This window comes from Dipodomys ordii, unplaced genomic scaffold (genome assembly GCF_000151885.1).
Source record: "Dipodomys ordii isolate 6190 unplaced genomic scaffold, Dord_2.0 Scaffold57, whole genome shotgun sequence".
Lineage (NCBI taxonomy): Eukaryota > Metazoa > Chordata > Mammalia > Rodentia > Heteromyidae > Dipodomys > Dipodomys ordii.
The window spans coordinates 11,910,808-11,932,669 of NW_012267273.1; the positions used below are offsets into that span (position 1 = coordinate 11,910,808).

The window sequence follows — 21,862 nt, forward strand, 5'->3', positions numbered from 1 at the left end:
CTTGGGAGAAACAGTGGCACTCCATCTTTCCAGGTGCATTCCAATAAAAGCATCTGGGAATGGCCAAATAACCTTGGCTGTCCTCTGGCCACCAAACTGGCAACTCTCTGGAAAGGCTGCTAAAGGCAGATGTCCTACCAGGGAAATGGGAACCAGATGTACTTAAGATGTGCTTAATTTCAAAAGAAATTAATGGCAATAAGGCTCTGGGGTAAAAATATCTGTGTGTACTGAGCCTGCTCACTCAGCTTGCTTTCTATCTAAGGATCATTTAGGCTTAATTATAGAGTTCAGGCATTCATTGGGCTTTGATTAATTTTCCTTTCAGCTTGCAAAGTTTGTGAGTGTGGTGGGCCTTTGTGTGTGTGTGTGTGTGTGTGTGTGTGTGTGTGTGTGTGTGTGTTTACATCTTTCTTCACAACTCAGTTGGGAGCTGGCTCTAGCAATGTTTAATTGTGCCCTCAGTTCTAACAAGCATGTTCAATATGCCAAGCAGGGCTTGGAAAGCCATTGTTTCTACTGCTTCCAACTCTTGGGCTGATCCCGCTGTGCAGGTTGAAGGATGGTGGCAGGGCCTTGCTCAGTTGGGACCTCAGTTGCAGTCTGCATACTTCCTCCCTGTTTTTGTATGTGTGGTGTTTAAGGGATTCTGAGACCAGGAGAGCAGATTTGCTATTCCTCTAATTACAAGTCCTGGGCTAAGAGCTGCTGGGTAACAGCCAGCTCCCCATGCTGCAGCTCTTGACAGAGCCAACCTTCCTGCAGATGACAAGGTTCTTTGCATAAGATAACAGTGTTCATACTCTCATTTTTAATGTATGCTTGATACATAGGTAAGGACTAGATGCTGTAGATGAAAGTGACTTGTTTTTTCTTTTTATGTGTGTATATTCTTTAGAGAGAAACAAACTATCAGCAACATAAAGAATAAGAGCAGTGAGGGATCTTGAGCTGAAATCCTAGCTTCTGACACTTTCTGTTTGTGTGCCAATGGATATGTCACTTAACTTCACTGGTCTCAATTTTCTCTCAGTAAAATGTGAATAATAACAAGACAGTATTATACTTTTTCTAAGACTGTTTGGGGAGGAGGAAAATGCCTTGGGAAGCATTTTTGTAAAATATACTATAAATCTTACTTTTACAACTTAGAACTTAATTTGGCCTCTGAGGTCAAGGGCTCAAAAGGAGGCAGAAAAGGGGCTAGCCTTCAAACTTCCAACAAGTTGGTGTCTGGGCCACAGAAATGACCTGAGAACATAATATACATGCAACAGAGAGCCCAGATTAAGGAGTCAACTTCAAAACAGTTTTTCCAGGTAAAAAAGAATCAAGAACATTCATTTTTAACATGTGAAAACAAGAGATTATCTCCTGTTTTTTATTTATTTTTTATTTTTGGGTCCGGTCGTGGGGCCTGAACTCTGGGCCTGGGCGCTGTCCCTCAGTTCTTCAGCTCAAGGCTAGCGCTCTACCACTTGAGCCACAGCACCACTTCAGGCTTTTTTTCTTTTTGCTTATGTGGTGCTGAGGAATCGAACCCAGGGCCTCATGTATGCAAGGCAAGCACTCTACTACTGAGCCACCTTCCCAGCCCTATCTCCTGTTTTTTAAATGGATGGTTCCAATTGTCTTTATGTTTTAGGCTAATTGGCTTGTGGGTGAATGCTTCAGGGATGATGACAATGTTTTGGCTGGAGCCAGGAGAGACTACAGATCTCAAGTAATGTGGCCATATTGCAAGATGGGATTTGGGAGATCCAGGGCCTTCTCTTGGCTTATTGCTGATTAGGTAAGTGCCCCTGAATAGACAACCTAATTTAAATGGATCTTAATTTCCTTTGAGATCTCAAAGGGACCTCACTTTAGGATTTAAGATCATATGTAATTTTCAGGAATTCAAAGCAAAATACATAGAAATTCAAGATGCTGTGCCAACAAGAAACTGTATGTGTGTGGGAGTGTGTGTGCACGTGTGTATGCACACATATACACGTATATGTGTGGAATTCAAATACAGCCCTAAGACTACCCAACTAAAATGTAAGGCACTGTGTGGGTCCCTTTGAAATGATAGTACTTGGTAAGTCAGACTCAATCAGAGGAAGGAGGGCTGAGAGCAGGATGCGGGTAACCCCAACAGAGATTTCAAGGTTAATTCTCTCTTGCAAGAATACCTTCTATTTGGCAATACCCTGACTAAGCTAAAAAGTAATGATCCACAGTTCACAAGGAGTAAAGGGGTCATTTCCTTGTAAAACAACGATAACTTAAAATAATTGGTTATAGGGTAATTGAGTGTTCTTTCTGCCAGGTTGATTTTGAACTAAGAGACCCAACTGTAAGGTTTGCAATAGTACCAAATGACAATAGCCATAATGTACATTTGCATAGTGTTTTTAACTTTTATAAGATCTTTCCATCTATTTTCTCATGTTTTATTACATAATTTCCCAGAAAACTGATTAGAAGTAATTTCCTTCAAGTTCTGAAAAGTGTAATTTTCTTTTTTTAGGAGGAACAGGTCTAAGTAAGTGTGCAGCACCTTGCTTTGTAAGTACAGATACGTCCTTGAAAAAGCTATATTATGTGTAAACATAATTGTGTAAGGCATATATTATTTTAACAGGCTTGGGAAATTTGTAGGCTGACACCTTGCATAGGATTTTGTAATACAAATCCTTTCTCATTGATCTGTTGTTATAAGTTTAGGTTTTTAAATATCAAGTTTTTTAAAAAGTGGAGCAACATGGATTAGATTCCAGGATTGGTATTCATTCTCCAATATGCCATAAAGATGGCATTTAACTTGGTCTGAGGAGAGATTGCTGTTTTGGAGATCTGTACAGAAAATACATCGCTTTGTAACTTCAGCCATGGAGTGCTTGGAAGCTGGCTACCTTTCCCATAAAAAAGGAAGTTCAGGAAGGGACAGAGAAATCCAAGTGTAACAACTGAATTGTATCTAAGTGAAATATCTCCAGATTGTCTGTGAGTCACTGATGTGTCATTAATGTGTTACTGTAAATAACCAGCCATTGATTACTAATCCATAAAAGAGGAGCTGATGGTTGGGGTGTGAGGTTAACAACATCTGATGTTGACCTGAGAACACTCTTACGGAAACAAGTGCCATACCCTGGGACTAGAACTTCAAAGAAATTAGACTGAATTACATTTTAAATAAAAATAAATAAGGCCTCCTGTTTTTTATTATTCCCCATCTCCAAACTCTGGTAGAAGACAGATCTTTAGAACCAACAATAGGACTGTGACATAATTGCTCTGGACTTGAACTCTCACCAACTCTCAAATTAAGCTTGTAATATCTATCATTAAATATACGGTGACATCATGGGAATGTTATAGTGTTTTTCTGGGGAGTTTTTGTAGAATAACTGGCACTCTTGAGAATAAAAGGGAAAAGCTCTTTCTGGAGGGGTTGGGAAGGAGTGATTTAAGCTGGGTGGACTAGAAACTCTTCATTGTAAAAATGGGGAACTCCTTAATATTGGCCTGAAAATCTAGCTTAGCTCCCTATTTTTATTGGTTAGATCTCAGCCATATATAGGCTTGTATATCAGATGTTCATGAGGAAAAATTCTTAAGCCTTAGGAAGTACTTCTTCATAATACTCAACAGTTAAAAGTCAAACCTGTATAAAACAGAGCTAAACTTAACAGAGCTAAACTTAACCTATAGGAATATATGATTCATGTGTGTTGAATGAACAAAGGCTACGCTGTTGGCAAATCTGCTAGTTATTATACCATCCTGGTGTGTGTGTGTGTATGGGTGTGTGTGTGTGTGCCGTGTGCGTGCAGGCATGTGCATGCCCAGGAGTGTGAAATTTATTGTTTCAAATTATTCAATGACAAAAAATAATGAAAATATTGTTTTTATCTGTTGAAATGTTATTCTGAAACCTTACATGATTTTATGGCTTTTAAATCTTATTTGTAAAGTTAGGACTGGTGATGGGAATAGGATAAGAAGCTATAAAAAAAAATCACAATTTGGTCACAAAAAACATTCTGAGAAATCCAAATATCCTAGCTATAGAACACAGGAACTATACCTCCAAATATTGTGACCAAGAGTACACTGAATGAGCAATTGGTTTTTTGTTTGTTTGTTTTTTTTGGGGGGGGGGAAGTGGGTAAATGGAACCAGGAAGTCTCCACCAGTTACATCAGAACCTTGGACAGCTCCCCAAAGGTGTGTTTTGCTTTTGTTTCCTTCCCCTTGCGCCCCGCCCCCCTCCCCTGTTCTCTAAGTGGTCCTTTCATCCCTGTAAGTGTGCTGAAAATCCGATGATGAATCTTTCCTCTCCCCATCACCCATTATCTTTTATCTCTGGGCTTCCATTCTACCCATTTTCCCAGCACCCTCTAATTAGACAAGGGACTGTCTTATGAACACCTGGTATGGATGTTTTCACTCCCACTTCCAATTGGTTGGGAAGCAGCATTTGCCACAGGCACTGTATAGTTTCATTTCCATCCCCTGGTCTCACAGGAAAGAAATGGTCAATAGTTCAAATAAAAGAATTATCCTTGTCAGCTCCAAAATATGGCTACTTGCATGGTCATCACAGCAAGTCTGTCAAATCAGTGATTTCTTTATTCCTAAAAGGAAGGGGCTTTTCCTAAGGATTATGGTTCTACCGCCCAAGGAGCAGCTCTACTTTTCATAAGTAGCTGCAAAGGCTGGCAAACCAAGAGGTCTGCTTTGGCTCAGAAACTCAGTTTGGCTCTTGCCACCCCTGGCACCCTCGCTGCATGTCTCAGTGGCATGTGCTCCACACACAGCTGGCCAGTCTGCTTCTACTTAGGAGGTATCACAACCAGAGGTGGTCCTCGCTTGGGCCTCCACATGAGGACCTGGGCATCGTTGGCATTGGGTTTCACTAGTGCATTAGGGGGAATGGGCTCCATCCGGCTCAGAATCCGAGGCTGCTCCTGCTGAGTCCTGCCCACCAGCCGGGCCCGTTGCCCCAATAACTGAAGAGGGTCCACCTCAATGTCTACTCTCATCCTCCACTTGATGGTCTGTAGAATAATCTTCTCCTTCGTGGTGGTGTTCATGGCTACCAACCAGGTAGTGAAACTTTGGTCCCTCTTGATTCTTGTGAGCAGTGGTACGTTGCTGTCACTCACTGGTACAGCCCATGTCACACTGGGGTAGAAGTTGTCATTCATGCTGACGGAGAACCTGGAGATCTTGTTGGTAGGGCCAACCAGGGTCACAGTTTCAGTGGTGTTTCCATACCAAGGGTAGCTCACCCCATCTGAGTCACTGATGGCTTTTACTCTCCCTTCCCTCAAGTCAGGCAGTTCCCAGCTTGACCTGGCAAAGCAGAAGAGATGCACAAGAAAAGAAGAGGCTGAATGAATTTTTCAAAAGCTGGAGATGTGCCCACCACTTACTAACACAGACAACTTGGGCAAAAGGAGATGTTCAGAAGGGGGAATTCAGGCCAAAAAGTTCTATGCTGTGATGTTTCTGGATTAAATGAGAACAATTCAAACAGAAATAAAAATAAAAAAGCAATGCCAAAACAAGTTAAATAAAACCATAGCTGACCCAGTTGAAAGCAGAATGCTCAGAGCGGCAGTTGTGAGATCAGAATGAGGCATCAGCCAGTTGGGATGATGGTAACCAGAGACGAGAGGCAATCCATTGCAGAAATCACAGTTTGGTAGGGGTGGGGGGAACAGTGGTATGAGTATTTGTATGGTCTGCTTTTTAGGAAGAAGTGGTGGTTGACATGTAATCTACTCGAAGGAGGTACCAGGTGGAAATGAACACAAAAGGAGATGAAAAAACCAAAGGATATATATTAATTTCTTAGAAAATCACAGTAGCAGAATTTCTGCTCAGTAAGTGTTTTATATTCTACTCATCAGTCAATCCAGCACCTAGAAAACATAGACATAGAGAAAGAGCCTAGAAGGGCAGACTTCTAGAAGCTACTTCCTAACCTGTGAACTTTGCACTACAGACCAGCAGATGTGGCCGCTGACACACTGAGCTCCCAGTGGCTTTTAGTCCAGTCTGGAAGCACAGTCGCTTGGTATTCTGGGAGCCTTCCCACTCTTCTTGGATTTCCCCTAACCTTATATAAAAGAAGGAAGGAGGAGGATATATAGTCCACTCTTAGTCCGTGTTTCTTTTCCCCTCATCATGACTGTTGTATAATGATGATGATGATACTTGTGGAGTCCTTACTCTATCCAAAACCATTGTGATAAGTACTTCATTGCCTCCATTCAAGTTTAGAATATAATTGGTTTCTATGTCCACTTAAAGATCTTAAAGTATAAGTCAAGTATCTGACAGACTATAAGAGGTAAAGCTGGGAGTTGGCTACAAATGCTATGCTTCTGACTACTATATCTCACTGCTTCCATGAATCGTTAGATGATATTGGAGGAAGCCAGCATGTAGGAGACTCAGGCTGTTCAGTTAGCTAACAGCAACTAGGGTAGCCACAGGGAGCTGGATTGGAACCGAGTAAGGACATTCTCCATATTTCCAATTCTGGAACCAGAACTGATACATGGTAATAATGTCTACGATTTTAATAATTAAAGAAAGAAATGTGACTGTTTCATTCATCAGCTGAGAGATAGTGCCTATTTGGTATGAATTTTTTTTTCTCCTAGGAAGTGATACAAGATCTTTCAAGGCTTTATCCAAATGGCCAAAAAGGGAGTTACATAGTCAAGGTGATGTTGATAACATATCAGCATCTTTCATCCTTGCTTACCATCCCATGGTAAGCACCAGCCTTTGCTTGTGGCTGTCCTATTGTGGCACTTCCTATTCCAGCCATCTCATTATAAGTGAATGGGGAGCTAGACTGCCTGGGAAGGAAGTGAGTCCACAGCTGCAAGAGCCTTTTCTCTTGTCTTCATACCCTTGATAACTGCTGGAATATAGTAGATGGTGGTTGAAAAAAAAAGCTAAGAAACAGGAATTGGCCTGCTCCAGAGCCAGAGAGCTCATTTTGATGCATATGCTAGTTGGTCGTGCAGCTTCCAGATCATTTTATAGCACTTCTTACTGAACAAAGGGGAGTCCATGTTATTTGAATGGAAATTATCATACAAACATCAGAGATTGTGGAAACCAATTTGCTTAGAGGGTTCACAGAATGGCCACACTGGAGTCATTGAGCCCCAAGCCAAAGGGCTAAGACATTCACCAGTTATCAGACATTTGTTTTCTGTGTTTCCCAAGCCATTTTTAATTTTGGTTAGGGACCAAGCCCTCCCAGCCTTTGTTCTTCTGTGTGACTAGAGGGCAGGCATTCATGGCATCCTTCACACCGTGCCAACTGTGAGGACTGTGCCAACCTAGGGAATATGGTTTTAAGTGGAAGTACTTTTTATTCTATTTATTCTGGCCAATTCGATTACTTTATAGAAAATTTACTGTTCCTACCCAGAGCCATGAGCAGAGACTTGGGTTAGAAGGTCAATAAAATGGTTTGGTTCATGTTTTCTTAAAAACATGGAGATAACAACAACAAAGGTACATGATCATTTCTGTCTCAGGAGAGAAGTTAGAGACCCTTTTCTTTGTGGAGTCTCAGGAATAGACAATCTAAACTTTTATTTTTGGCCAATCATGGGGCTTGAACTTAGGGCCTAAGTACTGTCCCTGAGCTTCTCTTTGCTCAAGGCACTCTACCACTTGAGCCATGGCTCCACTTCTGCCTTTTTTGGTAATTTACAGGAGATGAGAGTCTCATAAATTTTTCCAGCTGGGCTGGCTTTGAACCACAATCTTTAGAGCTCAGCCTCTTGAGTAGCTAGGATTACAGGCATGAGTCATCAGTACTTGGTGTTTTAGTAACCTTCTTAGTTATCATAATGCAACAAAGACTTCTGGTCAAGGAAATTTTAAGCCTAGAGTCCTTGGGCGGTGACACATTGTTTTCTTCTACATTTACTCTCTCTTCTGTGGCTGCTGTTTTAGAATCACTTCACTCCTGAGGCAGATTCTCTTCCACAGCCTGTGGGACTCAAAGTCTATACAGTTAAGGGATGGCCTGATCTACAGTAGTCAAAACTCATTAAGGCTTGATCTACAGTAGTCAAAACTCATTATGACTTGACTTGGGCAGGAGTGGTTTCCTATCAGAGAAGTATGTTTTTAGTTCTTCTGGAAATAGTTGTGTTTATTCCAAGGCAGTGGATTTATTTTCTAAAGAAAAAGAAGAAGTTATGCTCAAGAAAAGGCCTGGCTGGTTTAGGTGGTTGATAAAATGGTTTTGATAGTGGTTTCTTAGAAGTCCTGAAAAGTTCCAAGAATGGTAGAACTGAGAGTCCCCCAATGACCACATGAGAGAACTGCTGTGAATAGGGTGCCAGAGGCACTTCAGATTCCATTTCACCCACACTGAACTTTTATTCCTAACATAAACCAGGACCCTTACTGCTACATTCAATCTTCCAGGCCAGAAATGAGGGCCAACTTTAACTCTTCTCATTCCCTTACTTAGACTTTTACTGGCAACATCACTGCATCCTGTGAATTTTTGTCCCATAAGTAATGCTTGCATTTATCTCCTTTCCTCTATCTAATCCTTACTACCACTTTCATTTAATCTATCCTCAAGTCTCTCTTACCTAGTCTACTGTAATACATAATCAATAATAGATCTCTCTATATCTAACTCTGATTCTTCTTCAGGTCATCCCTTAGGCCGCACAAGTACTGAGAAATGCAATTTTGCTCATGCGCTTTCCATACACAAAATCTTTCTAGGGTTCCTCTACATGGAAATCACTGATATCCCCCATAGACTAAATTCAAGTTCTTTAACAGGACAGACATGGCTTTCCAGGATCTGTCTTTCTCTTCTAGGCATCATGTTGTTTCTCGCTTTGGCACCATTTGCTTCTTATATCGTGTCCTGTGCCTACATAGGTCTTTTCCTAATAAAATTTCACTGTCCTCTGAAAATCATCTCACCAGTCAGCTCCTCCAGGAAGCCTCCTTTCCACTTCTCCATGAATAGGCTCAGATCTACAGAGTTCAGCTTATAACTTTTTGTTTATGTGTCTATTTTCCCCATTAAATTAAGATTTCCTTGAATCTGTGACTTATTTTTTGAATCTTTATTGTCTAGCACATTGCTGGTACACAGTCAAACTTAATAAATATTTAAATATTTCATTCTATATTCCTGGAGTTTGGTAGAGCTTGCATACAACAAAGGCTTTTTTTTAAAAAAAATCACAACTTCACACTTTATGTATTTTCTCACCTTTAAACAACTCTAACCTCTATTATCATTTAAAATCTATTATTAGGATAGCTCTAAGACTTGCAATGAAAGTTATTTTTCCTTAAAGGAGAGGCAAGACATGCTTAAATAAAACTAAATGAAAGAGTATTAATGTACTTCAGTGTTGATTCATAATTATTACATACCAACAAACAACAAGTGGCAGAGACTGCAAGTGATATAGGAATCCCAGTAACTTACACATCCACACTGGCTAGAACAGTGGGAAAGTTTCAGGGAGGAAATGGGTGCTTCTATCATAGGTCAAAGCATAACAATACACATGAAGATGTGATGTCTGGGAAGCAGAGAAGAGGTAGAAAACAGAGAAGGGTTGGGTGGCAAGTACTGGGAAGAGTGACAGTAAACTAGTGAGACTAAACATTCACTTGTGGAGCACCTTGAATTATGGGCTTTAGCACTTGGGCTTCATCTTGGAGGTAGTGGACTGTGCTCAGGAGATGATATCTTAGGAAGAAAAGAGATGTACAAAAGAGAATTCCAGAGCTAGAGGGAGTGAGGATATTCAGGAGCTCTTACAATAATCTTAAATAAGGCTTTCATTTAGGTTAGTGGTGAAGGGGATTTAGGCACCATGTATAAGAGATACGACAATGTTAAATGAGGTAAGCCAAGCTCAGAGAGACAAACAGTGTATGTTTTCTCTCATATGAGGAAGCTAGACCTAAAATACATGGGGACATGTTAAATCATACTGACCTCTAGGCATTCACACACAGTGATATCAAAGGAGGATACTCTTAGGAGAGGAACACAAAGGCACAATGCCTATGTGTGTCTGATGATACAAAATACTATTTATGGAAATGAACTCTAGGAAATGGAAACAAGAGGTTGTTTTCTTCGTTAAAAAAGAGAGAGATACTATAAAGCTAGACTCTCTGATTCAATGGTATCCCATTGAATCCCTGGAGTATGTATGTGTTTATAAGATCATTCACAGAAGTAGCAAGTGTGTGATCTCATGTCTCTGACATTCTGTATGCATCCTTTGACGCACAGCAGTGTTTCAGCTTGCAAACCTCCTTGGCTTCTCTGTGGGACAGCAGGGATGGAGCCTCAAACATGGTGCCAGACATGTAGTACATACTAGCATGCTCCTTTTACCTGTATCCTATCAGCTCTTTCCCAGCGACCTTTCCTGGTTCTGCCTCAACTTCCAATGTTTTGACATAGGAGGCATTAGCCTTTGGCCCTCTTATCTTCCACTGACTCATACTTTAGTGGTGATCTTGTCTGGTCTCATGATTTTAATTTGTACTTAATTTTATATATCCCGGCTGGAACACTTCCTCCAAATCCATACTCTCAGCTGTCCACTTGCCAAAAATGTTGAAATCACTCTTAAATAAACTTTAAGTACTTGTATGGAGGGTTTCAAAGCAACATATCAGCTTATGAGTACAATGTACCCTGATCAGTGTTACTCCTTTCATATTTCCCTCCCAACTCACCAATCCCCTCAATTATCCTAGTTAAATTTACTCTTAATACCTCTCAAAGAATCCACTAGACAACCCTGTTGATGCTCTCAAATATATGTAGAATTCAACTCTTTTCACTAACAATTGATCACAGCTCCTGGACTGCACCATGCTAGCCGTCTCTCCTGGATTTACTACAGCAGCCTTCTAACACATTTCTTTGCTAATACTTCTAATTCTGATGCCTCTATTTTTTTTTAAATCTGCTAGCTGTAGGCATCTAGTTTAACACATGTAAAATCACATCACTCTTCAGCTCAAAATGTTCTCAAATCTTCTATACTGCTCAGGAAAAGCTCAAGTCCTTGGAATGACCCTTGTGGCCCTTGTACGAGCTGGTTCTCTGTTTCCTCTCAGACCTCATGTCCTTTCTCTTTGTTTCTTGCAGATTCTGGCCTTTGTGCTGTTTACTGTACATGCCAAACAAGCTCCTATATCAGGGCATTTACATTTACTTTTCATTTTACCTGAAAAACTTGCTCCCTTGTTTATATCACCCTTGGTTCAAATATCCTACAATCAGTACAACTTTTGCTGATGTTCATGTTTAAAATTAAAACCTCTGCCCAGTCCTCCCCATTTCCTAATGGTGCTTCATTTTTCTTCTCATCTACCTTTGTTATCTCTCTCCTTTTACTATAGTATTTTAATTATTAATATATCATTTAGTATACTAATATAGCAATATACTATTAATGTAGCAATATACTATTATGCTATACTAATATACTATTTAAATTATTAATATACAATTTAAAATTATGTTTATGATTATGATTATGGTATGTCTCCCCTCATCCCACTTCCAAATTACAACTCCTAGACAGGCAGAAATTTCATATAATTCATTCATTGTTATATCTCTAGCACCTAGAATACAGTAAGAGAGGAAAAAAATTACCAAATAAGTAAGGACTGAACTGATCTGAAGTGAAAGATATGAGGAGATCGTGGTTTCAGTATGGACACTGCTACTTTTTGTGGAGTTGACTGGTCAGGTGGATACTGGCTGTGAGGGCATTGGAAACTTTGGCTTAAAATTCAAGAGAAAGTCAGAGTTAGAAAAGGGGTAGTCAAGAATCTAGTGTATATCCTACAAAATTAAGAAGATGGAGGGAAGGAATGAGTAAGAAGAGATGGGTTGAAAGGGGTAACATTGATCAGAGCTAGAGATGTACATCTGTCAATCATCTGCTGGAAAGGATTATTGGTGGGAATATACTGGGTGAGCTCTTTGAGAAAGAGAGGAATATCCAGAGGCTTGTTTAAATGGGGAAAAGGAATGTGTAAAGCAGAGAAGTAACCAGTGACAGGAATAACTAGTATCCCAAGCCAAGAGAATTTCAGGGAGCTGGCACTTTCAGAAGCTACAGAAATCAGAGTGGGATTCAGTAAAGGCCACTGGACTTGTTAATGATCAAGACAACAGTAAAGGTGGACTAGTGTGGGCCATTCAGTAAGGGCTTATGGAAGAAATGAGCAAGCACAAGAAAGAATCAATGCTTTAAGAGCTTAGGTGATTAAAGGAAAGAGGATATGAGGTGGAGAGCTGATTGTCAGTAATGGCCTCAAAATGAGTTCTGGAGCTGGATTCCCTTGGCTTGTAAACTTCGTGTGGCTACTTTCTGGCTGTGCATATCTGGACAATACCTTTGCCCTTTCAGTACCAGTTTCTCATCCATAGCACAAGGATGCTAATAGATCTTACTTGATGTACTTGGCGTGAAAATTAACATAATGAAAGGGAAGGACTTAGCAATGTGTAGCACAAAGCAAATGACATAGATAGTAATAAGCAAGAGATGGCGATATGGCTAGGAGAAGAAGGAAACTAACCTGGAACCCCTAGCGTCAAACATTTGATGCTAACTACAAGAGGCTGGAATTACACTTCATACACAAAGGAAAAAGAAGCTCAGATTTATCATCCTAAGTCATAGAGATGAATAGGACTGAGGTAGGGTTTAACCCAAGTCTCTCTGATGTCAACTCCTTCCTTTTATTACAGCACCACCCTTGTGGAAGAGCTTCTTTGAGCTCTTCATCATAACTCTTCCTTGAAGTCTCTAGTGCAGGATCAGAGAACGTACCAAAGTTTCTCTCAGAAGATGTGGGTGTTTTCTCAAGTTAAGAGCTGGCTGACTTCAGGCAAGTTCTTCCTCTAAGCCTCAGGCTCCTCACGTATAAAATGGAAAGAAAAACAATGCCAGGCTTCCTTACCTCTCACAATGAATACAAGGAGCAAGTGATGGTGTGTGAGCCAACATTTTGTAAACCATAACACACTGGGATATTAGTTATTATCTTATTCCCTGCCTTATCTCACAACCCTTCTCCTTGCTGTGATAAACAGTGTTTTCAGTTTAGACAATTAGCCATTGACCCAAAGCTCACAGCTAATGGATACACCAATGGGCCTAGTAATGAAAACATTGATTATTGTAACCTTTGTGCTTTCTGCATCTCGGTTTTAGAAGAAAGAGGCAAATTTCAGTCATAGAAGTTCAGGTTAAACATTTCATTCAAATAAATGGTGCCAAAGTTAAGGTACAGAATTCACCTAGACCCATCCAAGTGCACATGCTGGCCAGAGCAACCTCTCTGAGAAGCTCTGCAGTCCTTGCAGTCATTGAGATACCTGGAGAGGACAGGGGCTGGCTTCAGTATGCTTGGAGTCAGGGCATGGACAGGTGCACAGGGGCTTTACCGATACTAATGTCCCCTCACACAGTGTGGGATGGGAGGCAGGAAACCACACAAGGAATATGGATGATTTTATGTGGGCTTGGAACCCAGGTGGGTGCTGACCCAGGGAAGAGGAGCCCTGACCTGGCCTTACACTTTCAAGGAATCATTTGGGTATCTTCTTCCTCATTGGACAAGGAGTTTGGAGAGCTGAAGGCAATTCCTAGAGTATTTTTTGGGCACCTGGGATTTCACTATTCCTAGGCCAAATAACTCTAAACATGCCTTTAGGGGCCACGCAGACCATTTCCAGTCTAGCTCCCCAGTGTCGGTCTATTGTGTGTGCTTAGATTTGAGCCTACGGGATAGTCAGAAGGTGGCTGTTGGCCAGGATTCTGAGAAGAGTTTGCTCACATGCTTGATGGTGCTTATTTTTTAATAGGACACAGGGTAGGGCTGAGGAACCCCTACATTCTGCTACCACATTGTGACACATAAGTTTGAGTCTAAGATTTTAAGGTCCAATCTTATCTTATAGTTGTGGTAAAGGTATGTTGTCTTGGTAAGACTTGTTTGACTTAGCCTTCTATTAGTTTGACTTAAAACAGCTATTTAGAAATATGGCCACTGAATTCTTAGCCTGAAGCCTACAAATGTTAGGAACAATGATAGGACAGCTGATGCCCAGCTCTGGAACCCCAGTTCGTTCCTATCCAGAATGTTTTCTTTTGTTATATGTTTTTTTTTTATTCCTACCTGCTTTGTATTCACATTTACAAAATATTCTCACAAACAGCATCAGCTTCACTTTGTACATCAATTACATAAGGCTAGTATCATTCTGCTTTTCTTTAGAAAAGGAGCTGGGCACTGGTGGCTCACACCTGTAATCTTAACTACTCAGGAGGCTGAGATCTGAGGATTGTTGTTCAAAGCCAGCCCATGAGACTCTTATCTCCAATAAACCATCAGAAAACTGGAAGTGATGTGGCTCAAGTGGTAGAGCGCTAGCCTTGAGCTGAAGAGCTGAGGGACAGTGCCTAGGCCCAGAGTTCAAGCTCCATGACAACCACCACCACCACCACCAACAACAACAAAAGGTTACACAGAAAGTAAGAGGCAGATCTCTGTGGCAAACCCAAGACCTGATTCTAAATCACATTCTGGCTCATGATGCCTGCATGGTACCAAATGGTCCCAAAGCTCTAAGAAACAGTGATAATAGTTGTGGATGATATTAGCTGAATATGCTCTACTGTGACTCATCCAGTTATTAAAATACTGAAATGTTTTGGAATTACTGACTAGTTTTTCCCTTTTCCCTAACTATCCAGGTTCTACCCCATCTCCACCATTTCAAAATCCACCAATTACAGAGTTAATGCAGGTACAGCAGAGGACTCCAAGACCCTGCTCTAGTTCTGAGGTTGAGAATCAATCAGTTCTGGTCTCATCACCCCAGCATCAGAGCTGATTTGTAACTTCCTGAGTGCCAGTACTGTTCAGAGAGTTTGTGGTCTAACCACTGTATCGAGCCTGCTCTTTAAAGGCACGCCAGCTGCTGAGTTAACTGTGCTGTGCTCAGAGGGAGGGAAGGACACTGCTGTCTTCCCTCTTAACCTTCATGGCTGGAACCTAAGGAATTACCATTCAGGGATGAGGGAAGTTTAGTTAAAGGGAACACTACTTTCTGTGAGAATTCAGGCTTTTCTCCATTTAGTGCTGAGGGTAACCTCATGCTGTCATTTCCAATTCTGTGACATCTTCTCCCTCCAAATTCCTTCCTGCAAGGAACTGGCAACAATCTTTGAAGGAAGGCAAAGGGAAGAAGTGGCACTGAGCAGGTGGGGGGCTGGGGAGAGGGCTTGATGGCAGGTGGAGGAAGTTAGAGGGGACCTAAGCCAAAATTATGTGTCATCTGAGGAGGCCTGAACCCCACTGCCTCTGGGCAGCTGCTCAGCCCCTCAGACACCAATTCCCAGCTCTGGCCCTGGCGTATATCCCAATTCTCAAGATGGTTTGTACCATGATTACAGAGTTTTAAAATTAGGATTCTTCTCATTCTGCACTGTTTATGTCAGACTCCAAGAAGCCTGTAAATACTCTCCTCCCACCTCCCCTTCCGCTGCCTTCCTTTCTGACCACATCCTTTTCTCTCTGGCACACAGGAAAGCATCTTTTCCTCTCGCAGGAAAAGACAATTTCTAGTGTTTTCTAAGAGTCATCAGCACTGGGAGGGGCTGCGTATTTAAGGGGAGGCTTCTCTCATTCTCCACCCTCATGTTGTTTGGACTGTTTCTCTAGCACTGAAGATGCTTTCTTACAATGTATGTACCCATCACTATGGAAGACAGAGGGCCTGGCTGCTATCTTGAGGGTCTCTGCTAACTTGTTTCTATTTGAGGGCTCTGCTTGGTGGCCAGTTTTCTGGATTGTGCCTGAGGATGGTTTGCTTCTGAATCAAATTCTGAATTTTTTGGAGCAAAGTGTCCTTCCTCTCCTAGAGAGATTGCCAACGTTGGCCAGCCTTACTCATCCAAGTGTGCTTACTCTCATCTCCAGGGCATTGTGCAGACCTAGGCTCTGACCCTTACAAGGGTCGTGACCACTGGTCTAGTAGCAAGGCCTTTTGACCCTTAGCATGCACAGGGCCTAGTGCCAAGCAGAGTTCCCCTCCGCATCTCTAGCAGCTTCTAGCTCCTCTGAGGGTATCAAGCCCTCCCACAGGAGCAAAGCACTGTTCACGTCCACGTGTGGGGTGGGACGGAAACTATTAGTGTTGTACTTTTGAAACTAATGCCAAATAGCTGATACCTGAGTTTCTTCAAAGGGGACTTTCCTCCCTGTATGCACACAAGAGCTATTTCTTTTTTATTCTGACGAAGTAACAGAAGGGCAGATGGTCACAATCATTTCCTTAGTAGGGACACTGAAATAGGGAGAGAAATGATCCAGTCATGGTATGTAGGTGCTAGAAAGGTTTTTCTGAGCTCTACATTGAGAAAACTTAGACTCTGTGGATAACACAAAAGACCCAAAAGACATACAAACACACATTTCATAAAGTTCTATAAGAAAAAACCTACAAAGCACCTGCTTTGGAAGCTACCAGCCTGTTCAGAGGCTGCTGTTCAAGCTCTTCTCAGAGTCTTTTGGGCTAGCTACTTTTTCCAAACCCAAAATATTATATCTTCAGTTTTCTCATCTATACAACCAAGATGGCACAATAAACAACTTCATGGATAAGGTGAGGTCAGTTCCTTTGACCCAAGACCTTTTGTCCTTTTGCTGATAGCGAGTGGGGTTTTCTTTTACAAAGGGAAGAAGAAATTATAGTTGCAGAAAGAAGAAAGGCAGTGGCTACTTCCCATGGATGAGTTGCTCCCAGAACACAGAACCCCACACAGATGGTGCACACCTAGGTTCTAAGGTCACAGGGGACTCAGGGAAGGACCCCTGGTCCTGGCTCCTCATCTACTCTTCTCTCCAGGCTCTCAGCTCTTTCTGATTGAATCTCCTGCACTGTTCTGAGCTCTGACCAGCATCTCAGATTTGCTAGCTGTCAGGTTTTCATGTTATGTACCAGGGGGTAAAAGGAGGCAACACTTCTGTCTGTATACTACCTTATGTGAACCCCAAAGCCAGGATTTCCTAGAATCCTTACCAGAGTCTAGACTCCCACAGCTCCTGTGACTGTGAAAGACTCTGACACCATGGAGATTTACTCCTTTCTTTCCATTGTTTCCCATTTGTGTCTTGTCTCAAATAGGTAGGTGATATGGCTAAAAGCAAATAAGCTTTTGTGTCATCCAAGTATGGAGCACAAGACCTAGTGGTTCATTGAGAAAAGGGCATCTTGGGTGGACACTGGTGGTTCATGTCTGTAAAGCTTGCTACTCAGGAGGCTAAGATGGGGATTGTGGTTTGAAGCCAGCCCAGGCAGAAAAGTCTATGAGATTCTTATCTCTAATTAATCAGCAAAAGGCAGAAGGTGTAGCTCAAGTGGTAGAGCTCCAGTCTTGAACAAAAAAGCCAAGCAAGAGTTCAACTCACAGAGTTCAAGTCTCAGTACTAGCACACATTTAAAAAAGAAAGAAATGGGCATCTTGGGTTTCCTTATATGCCCTATGGTGGTTTGCTGACACAGTCTGGCTCTGCAGTCTCATGGGTGGCTTTAGTGCAAAGCACTGCAGTTGTAACTATTTATAAAACCATGATGAGTTCCACGTGGCTGAACTGAATGGGACCATATGTATCTAATGGAGACAAAGAATAGTGAGAATGGCTGGGCTGGAGACCCTAGGCATCCTAGAAGTAATTAAGGAGGGCCACTCTGCTATCCCGTGGTGTCTGGACCTAAAGTCATTATGTTGGCTTTGGGAGCTGTGATCAGAACTCAAGCTCTCTTTAGATCTGTTGGCCCAGATGACAATTACTGTGATTTCTTCCCATCTGATTTTGGAATCACTAATAGGAATGAGTCTTCAAGGCCAACGAGATAAAGCCTGGGCATGATTTCCAAGTCCTCTTCAAGAAGAGCTGGGTGCCATCAAGTATTAATCAGGGGGAATGAATGAGGGAATGTGTCAGGGGCCCACATATGGGCAAGGCTCCACCTGTCTGTTGGTATAAGACATCATTTTCACCCTTTATCTGCCTCACTGGTTATTAAAGCATCAGTGACCTAGTGGTAAGGGACCAAGACCAGTACGTGTCTACTGACATCATGTTTAAATCCATCTCCTGTGACCACAGCTGTGTGGGGCTCACTGATCCCTCGGTGACATATAGCATGGGTTAGAGTGGATGTGACCTTTCCACTCTTGACTCCATCCTTAACTAGCCACATCGAAAGGTACACAGGACTCAGGCTGTACCAAAGGGTACAGTACTAAGGGGTACTATGTTCTTGGTGGTGGGAAGGTGGTGGAGGAGACTAGAGTTGAGGAGGGGACAAGTAGAAAGACTGAGAGACTAGGGTAAAGGATAATAGACCCTGGATCTAGGCCAAGGGTAAGATTCAGAAGTGAAAGGGGTCTGAAATCCTGGGGATTAGGACAGGCTGGTATGTGTGTATGGAGCGGGGCAGGGGTGAGGGGTAGAGGAACCAGATCCTTAACTTCAGTAATCTAGAAAGGGCTGAAGTCTGGAAACCAGAAAATGAAGTCAAAGTCAGACCTCTGTTTAATGGAGCCAGACCAAGGCCAAGGGAGCCACAGAGCAAAATATTTGTGGCAACAGGTTGGGTTCATCAAGGCAAAGGTGGGAAACTCCAAAGTAAGGTATTATTAATAATGGCACTACCCATATTTATTTACTGGAGGCTACAATGTGCCATGCATTCTACTAAATATTTCCTAAAGCAACCTCAAAAGGCAGCATGTTGTTGCTCCTACTTTTTTTGCATAAGGGAAAAAAATTCACAGTAGATCTAGGAGAGACCTTATATTGACTCAGCAGCCCCTGTGGCTACTCCTCAGAACCAAAGGATATCCCAGCCAGCACTGACTTCAGTCTTCTCCTGTCCCCAGAATCTCTAGAGCACTGATGGCACTAGAGTTGAGGCCTGCTCTCAGGGGAGGTAGGGTGGCAGACAGCTGCTGCCACCTGCTGAGAGCAGTTATTTCCTTCCTTCCTTCCTTCCTTCCTTCCTTCCTTCCTTCCTTCCTTCCTCCCTCCCTCCCTTCCTTCTTTCCTGCCTTCCTGCCTTCCTTCTCCTTTCCTCTCTTCCTTTCTCCCTCATTCTCTTTCTGAGACAGGAAACAGGGTCTCACTGTGATGCCTAGTTTGGTCTCAAACTCAAACTCCAGGATGGCCTGGAACTCTCAACCATCCTTCTGCCTCAGCCTTCCAATGCTTTAACCCACACTCCAGGCTGGGAAGAATCTTTTCTTTTATGCTGGCACTGAGGGTGAGAAGATGGAAGGAGCTTCCCAGCTCCTAAAAAAATACCAAGGAGGAGAGGAGGCCAGTTCCTGAAAACTGAGCAAAAGGAAGAGGCAGGCACAAGAAAACAGAAGGACGGAGGTAGAATAGTCTAGTGGCAGAGATCTTAAAATCAGAGTTTATGGTTTTCATTAAGTTTCCGCTTGGTGTTCTCAGTGTGGTGTGCCACATTTCACTACATGCTGAGCAGATGTGAGGGATGAACGGCAGAAGCTATGAGGGGGCTGGCATTTGAGTGTGCCCTGGTGGCAGATCAGGGGAAATGTCTCAATAATATACAGGAGTGGCTTTCTTCAGTGTGCAGAGGGGGCAGGGCCACAGCGACACACAGATGGACAGAATTCTCATAGCTAGAGGGGCAGAGAGGTAGCAAAATGTTTAGGGCGGCCTAAACATGGTCAATTCGGTATATCCAGATGGGCTGCCCTGTTAGCTGTCATAGTTGCGAATGGTCTGCACACGTTAATCTGCAACAATACACTAGGTGGCTGCTGGAGCATCAGCCCCATTTTGCATAGGAGGAAACAGGTACAGAGAGCTGGTAAGCTGCCCCACAGAATAGCTGGAGTCAGTCATGGAAGCAGGGTGCTCACCAGAGCAGTCATCTCCCCAGCTTCATTGAAGCTGCCAAGAAGGAAACAATTATCCTCGGTCACTGCTGTCCTTCAGGTGCCTTGCGAACTAATTCCTTATTTGACACCCTGCAGTGTTGGTGAAAGAAGCATCGTTAGTTTTGTCTTAGGAATGTGGTCACTCATATGGAGGTTGAATAACTTGTCTGCCTTCATTCAGCTTACAAATGTCAGAGCTAGGAATGCAACCAATGCATGTGCTCTGCTTTCAATTTCGAAGAGTTATGTCATTTGTCTGCATCCCCCATTCTCATTGACTTTGCTTGTTGATTGACATTCATTTAAGAAGTAATTTTCAAGTCCTATGCAATATGGGGGGGGGAATGCCTATTAACTGTCTTTTGGGTGGCATATGCCAGCCAGGCATAGGAAGGAGATGGCTGGTGAGGTTAGAGAAGGTTCTGGCATGCTAGGTACAGAGGCAGAGAGCACTGGCACCTGTTGCCAGCTCTCTGTATCATGGGATGGGGATCAGTGGAGGCCAGCTTTTCCCAGCATGGAGCCAGCCTTAAGTTTCTCTGAACTAATTTTGCTCAGGCTGTCGGTCATCTCCTTCAAATACTCTGAGCACTGGCTTTTGTGCTTGCATGGATCATCTCTGCTCTGATGATTTTGGCATCAGCCTGAGAGCCAGCAGGGGAGCTGGCCTGCAAAAGAGGCCTCTGCAACCTCCCTGTCTTTAGATGTGACAGTGAAATTGGGAGCTTTGCAACTCTTCTTTCAGCAGGGAGCCAATCAAGCTGAGGAAGCTTCCAGGGACTGGAGGAAGCACTGGTGCCACACCTGCATAACACACTGTTCCACCAGGATCCATCCATCCAGGGGAATTTCCTCTCCCCTGTAGACCCTGCTGGATGGGTTGTAAACAGCACTGACCTTGAAGTCAGAAGAACCAGGTCTACATTCTGCTGTGTTACTCAAATTCAGGCTTTGCCAGTGACATGGCTCCATGGAACCTGAGTCTCCTGAGCTGTACACTGGGGACTCAATGACTGCTTACAGTGTTGCCATAAGGGTCATACAAGGTTTGTGAAGTGTTGGGTTTTAGATGTCACAGTATCTAAGGCTTCATTGAGCGCTAGCCTGCGATGGCAGGCTTCCTAACTTCCAGACTGCCTGATTTCAAGAGGACTATGTGCTTTATCCCACTTGGCTGCTTTGTGTAGGGGTGGAGAAGGCAGACACTGGGTTAATCTGGTACTTGTGTTATGTTGTTGGCCCAGCCAGGGTACAAATTCTGAAAGGCTTCCTATTACAGAATACGACCCAAACCCCTGACTTGCTCCTTAGGTCCTGTATAATCTGGCCTCTGACTGTTCCTACAACTTCATCTCCATCTCCATCAGCTTTTACAGATCTCAAATGTGCCAGAGTCTGCCTTAGGGCTTTGACACATGCTGGGTGGAAAGTACTCTTTCCTACCATTTACGTAGCTAACTATAAATAATCTCCAGGTCTAACCGCAAGTACCACTCATCCTTTGGGATGCCTGCCTTAATCTACACACCTCCATCTTCCCATGCTGAAACTGACTTAGAGTTTTCTTCAGAACCTTGTCTTTTCCTGATTCATTTAACTTACTGCCATTGGAAATTACATCTTGGCATTTGTAATAACTTATCTGCATATTTACTAAAAGCTTAGGGTCTGTCTCTTGATGAAGGCTTGAACATGTTAATTCTGATTACTACAGACCTAGTTCTGTCTGTCAGGCAGATTATGGCATCTCATAAGGTGGGTGCATAGTGAACATTCTATTGGAGGTAGCAGTGAAAGGCTGAGGTGGAGACTAG

The 21,862-nt window shown here is 42.7% G+C and overlaps 1 protein-coding gene across 1 annotated transcript in view; it reads right to left on the reverse strand.

The window, feature by feature from the left end:
* Positions 1 to 4,148: 4,148 nt before the first annotated feature.
* Positions 4,149 to 21,862, reverse strand: part of Fam78b (family with sequence similarity 78, member B) — a 77,936-nt gene continuing 60,222 nt past the window's right edge. The window contains exon 2 of the mRNA XM_013021779.1: positions 4,149 to 5,349. Coding sequence (XP_012877233.1) covers positions 4,827 to 5,349 — 523 coding nt within the window. The 3' untranslated portion in view covers positions 4,149 to 4,826. The remainder of the gene's footprint in view (positions 5,350 to 21,862) is intronic.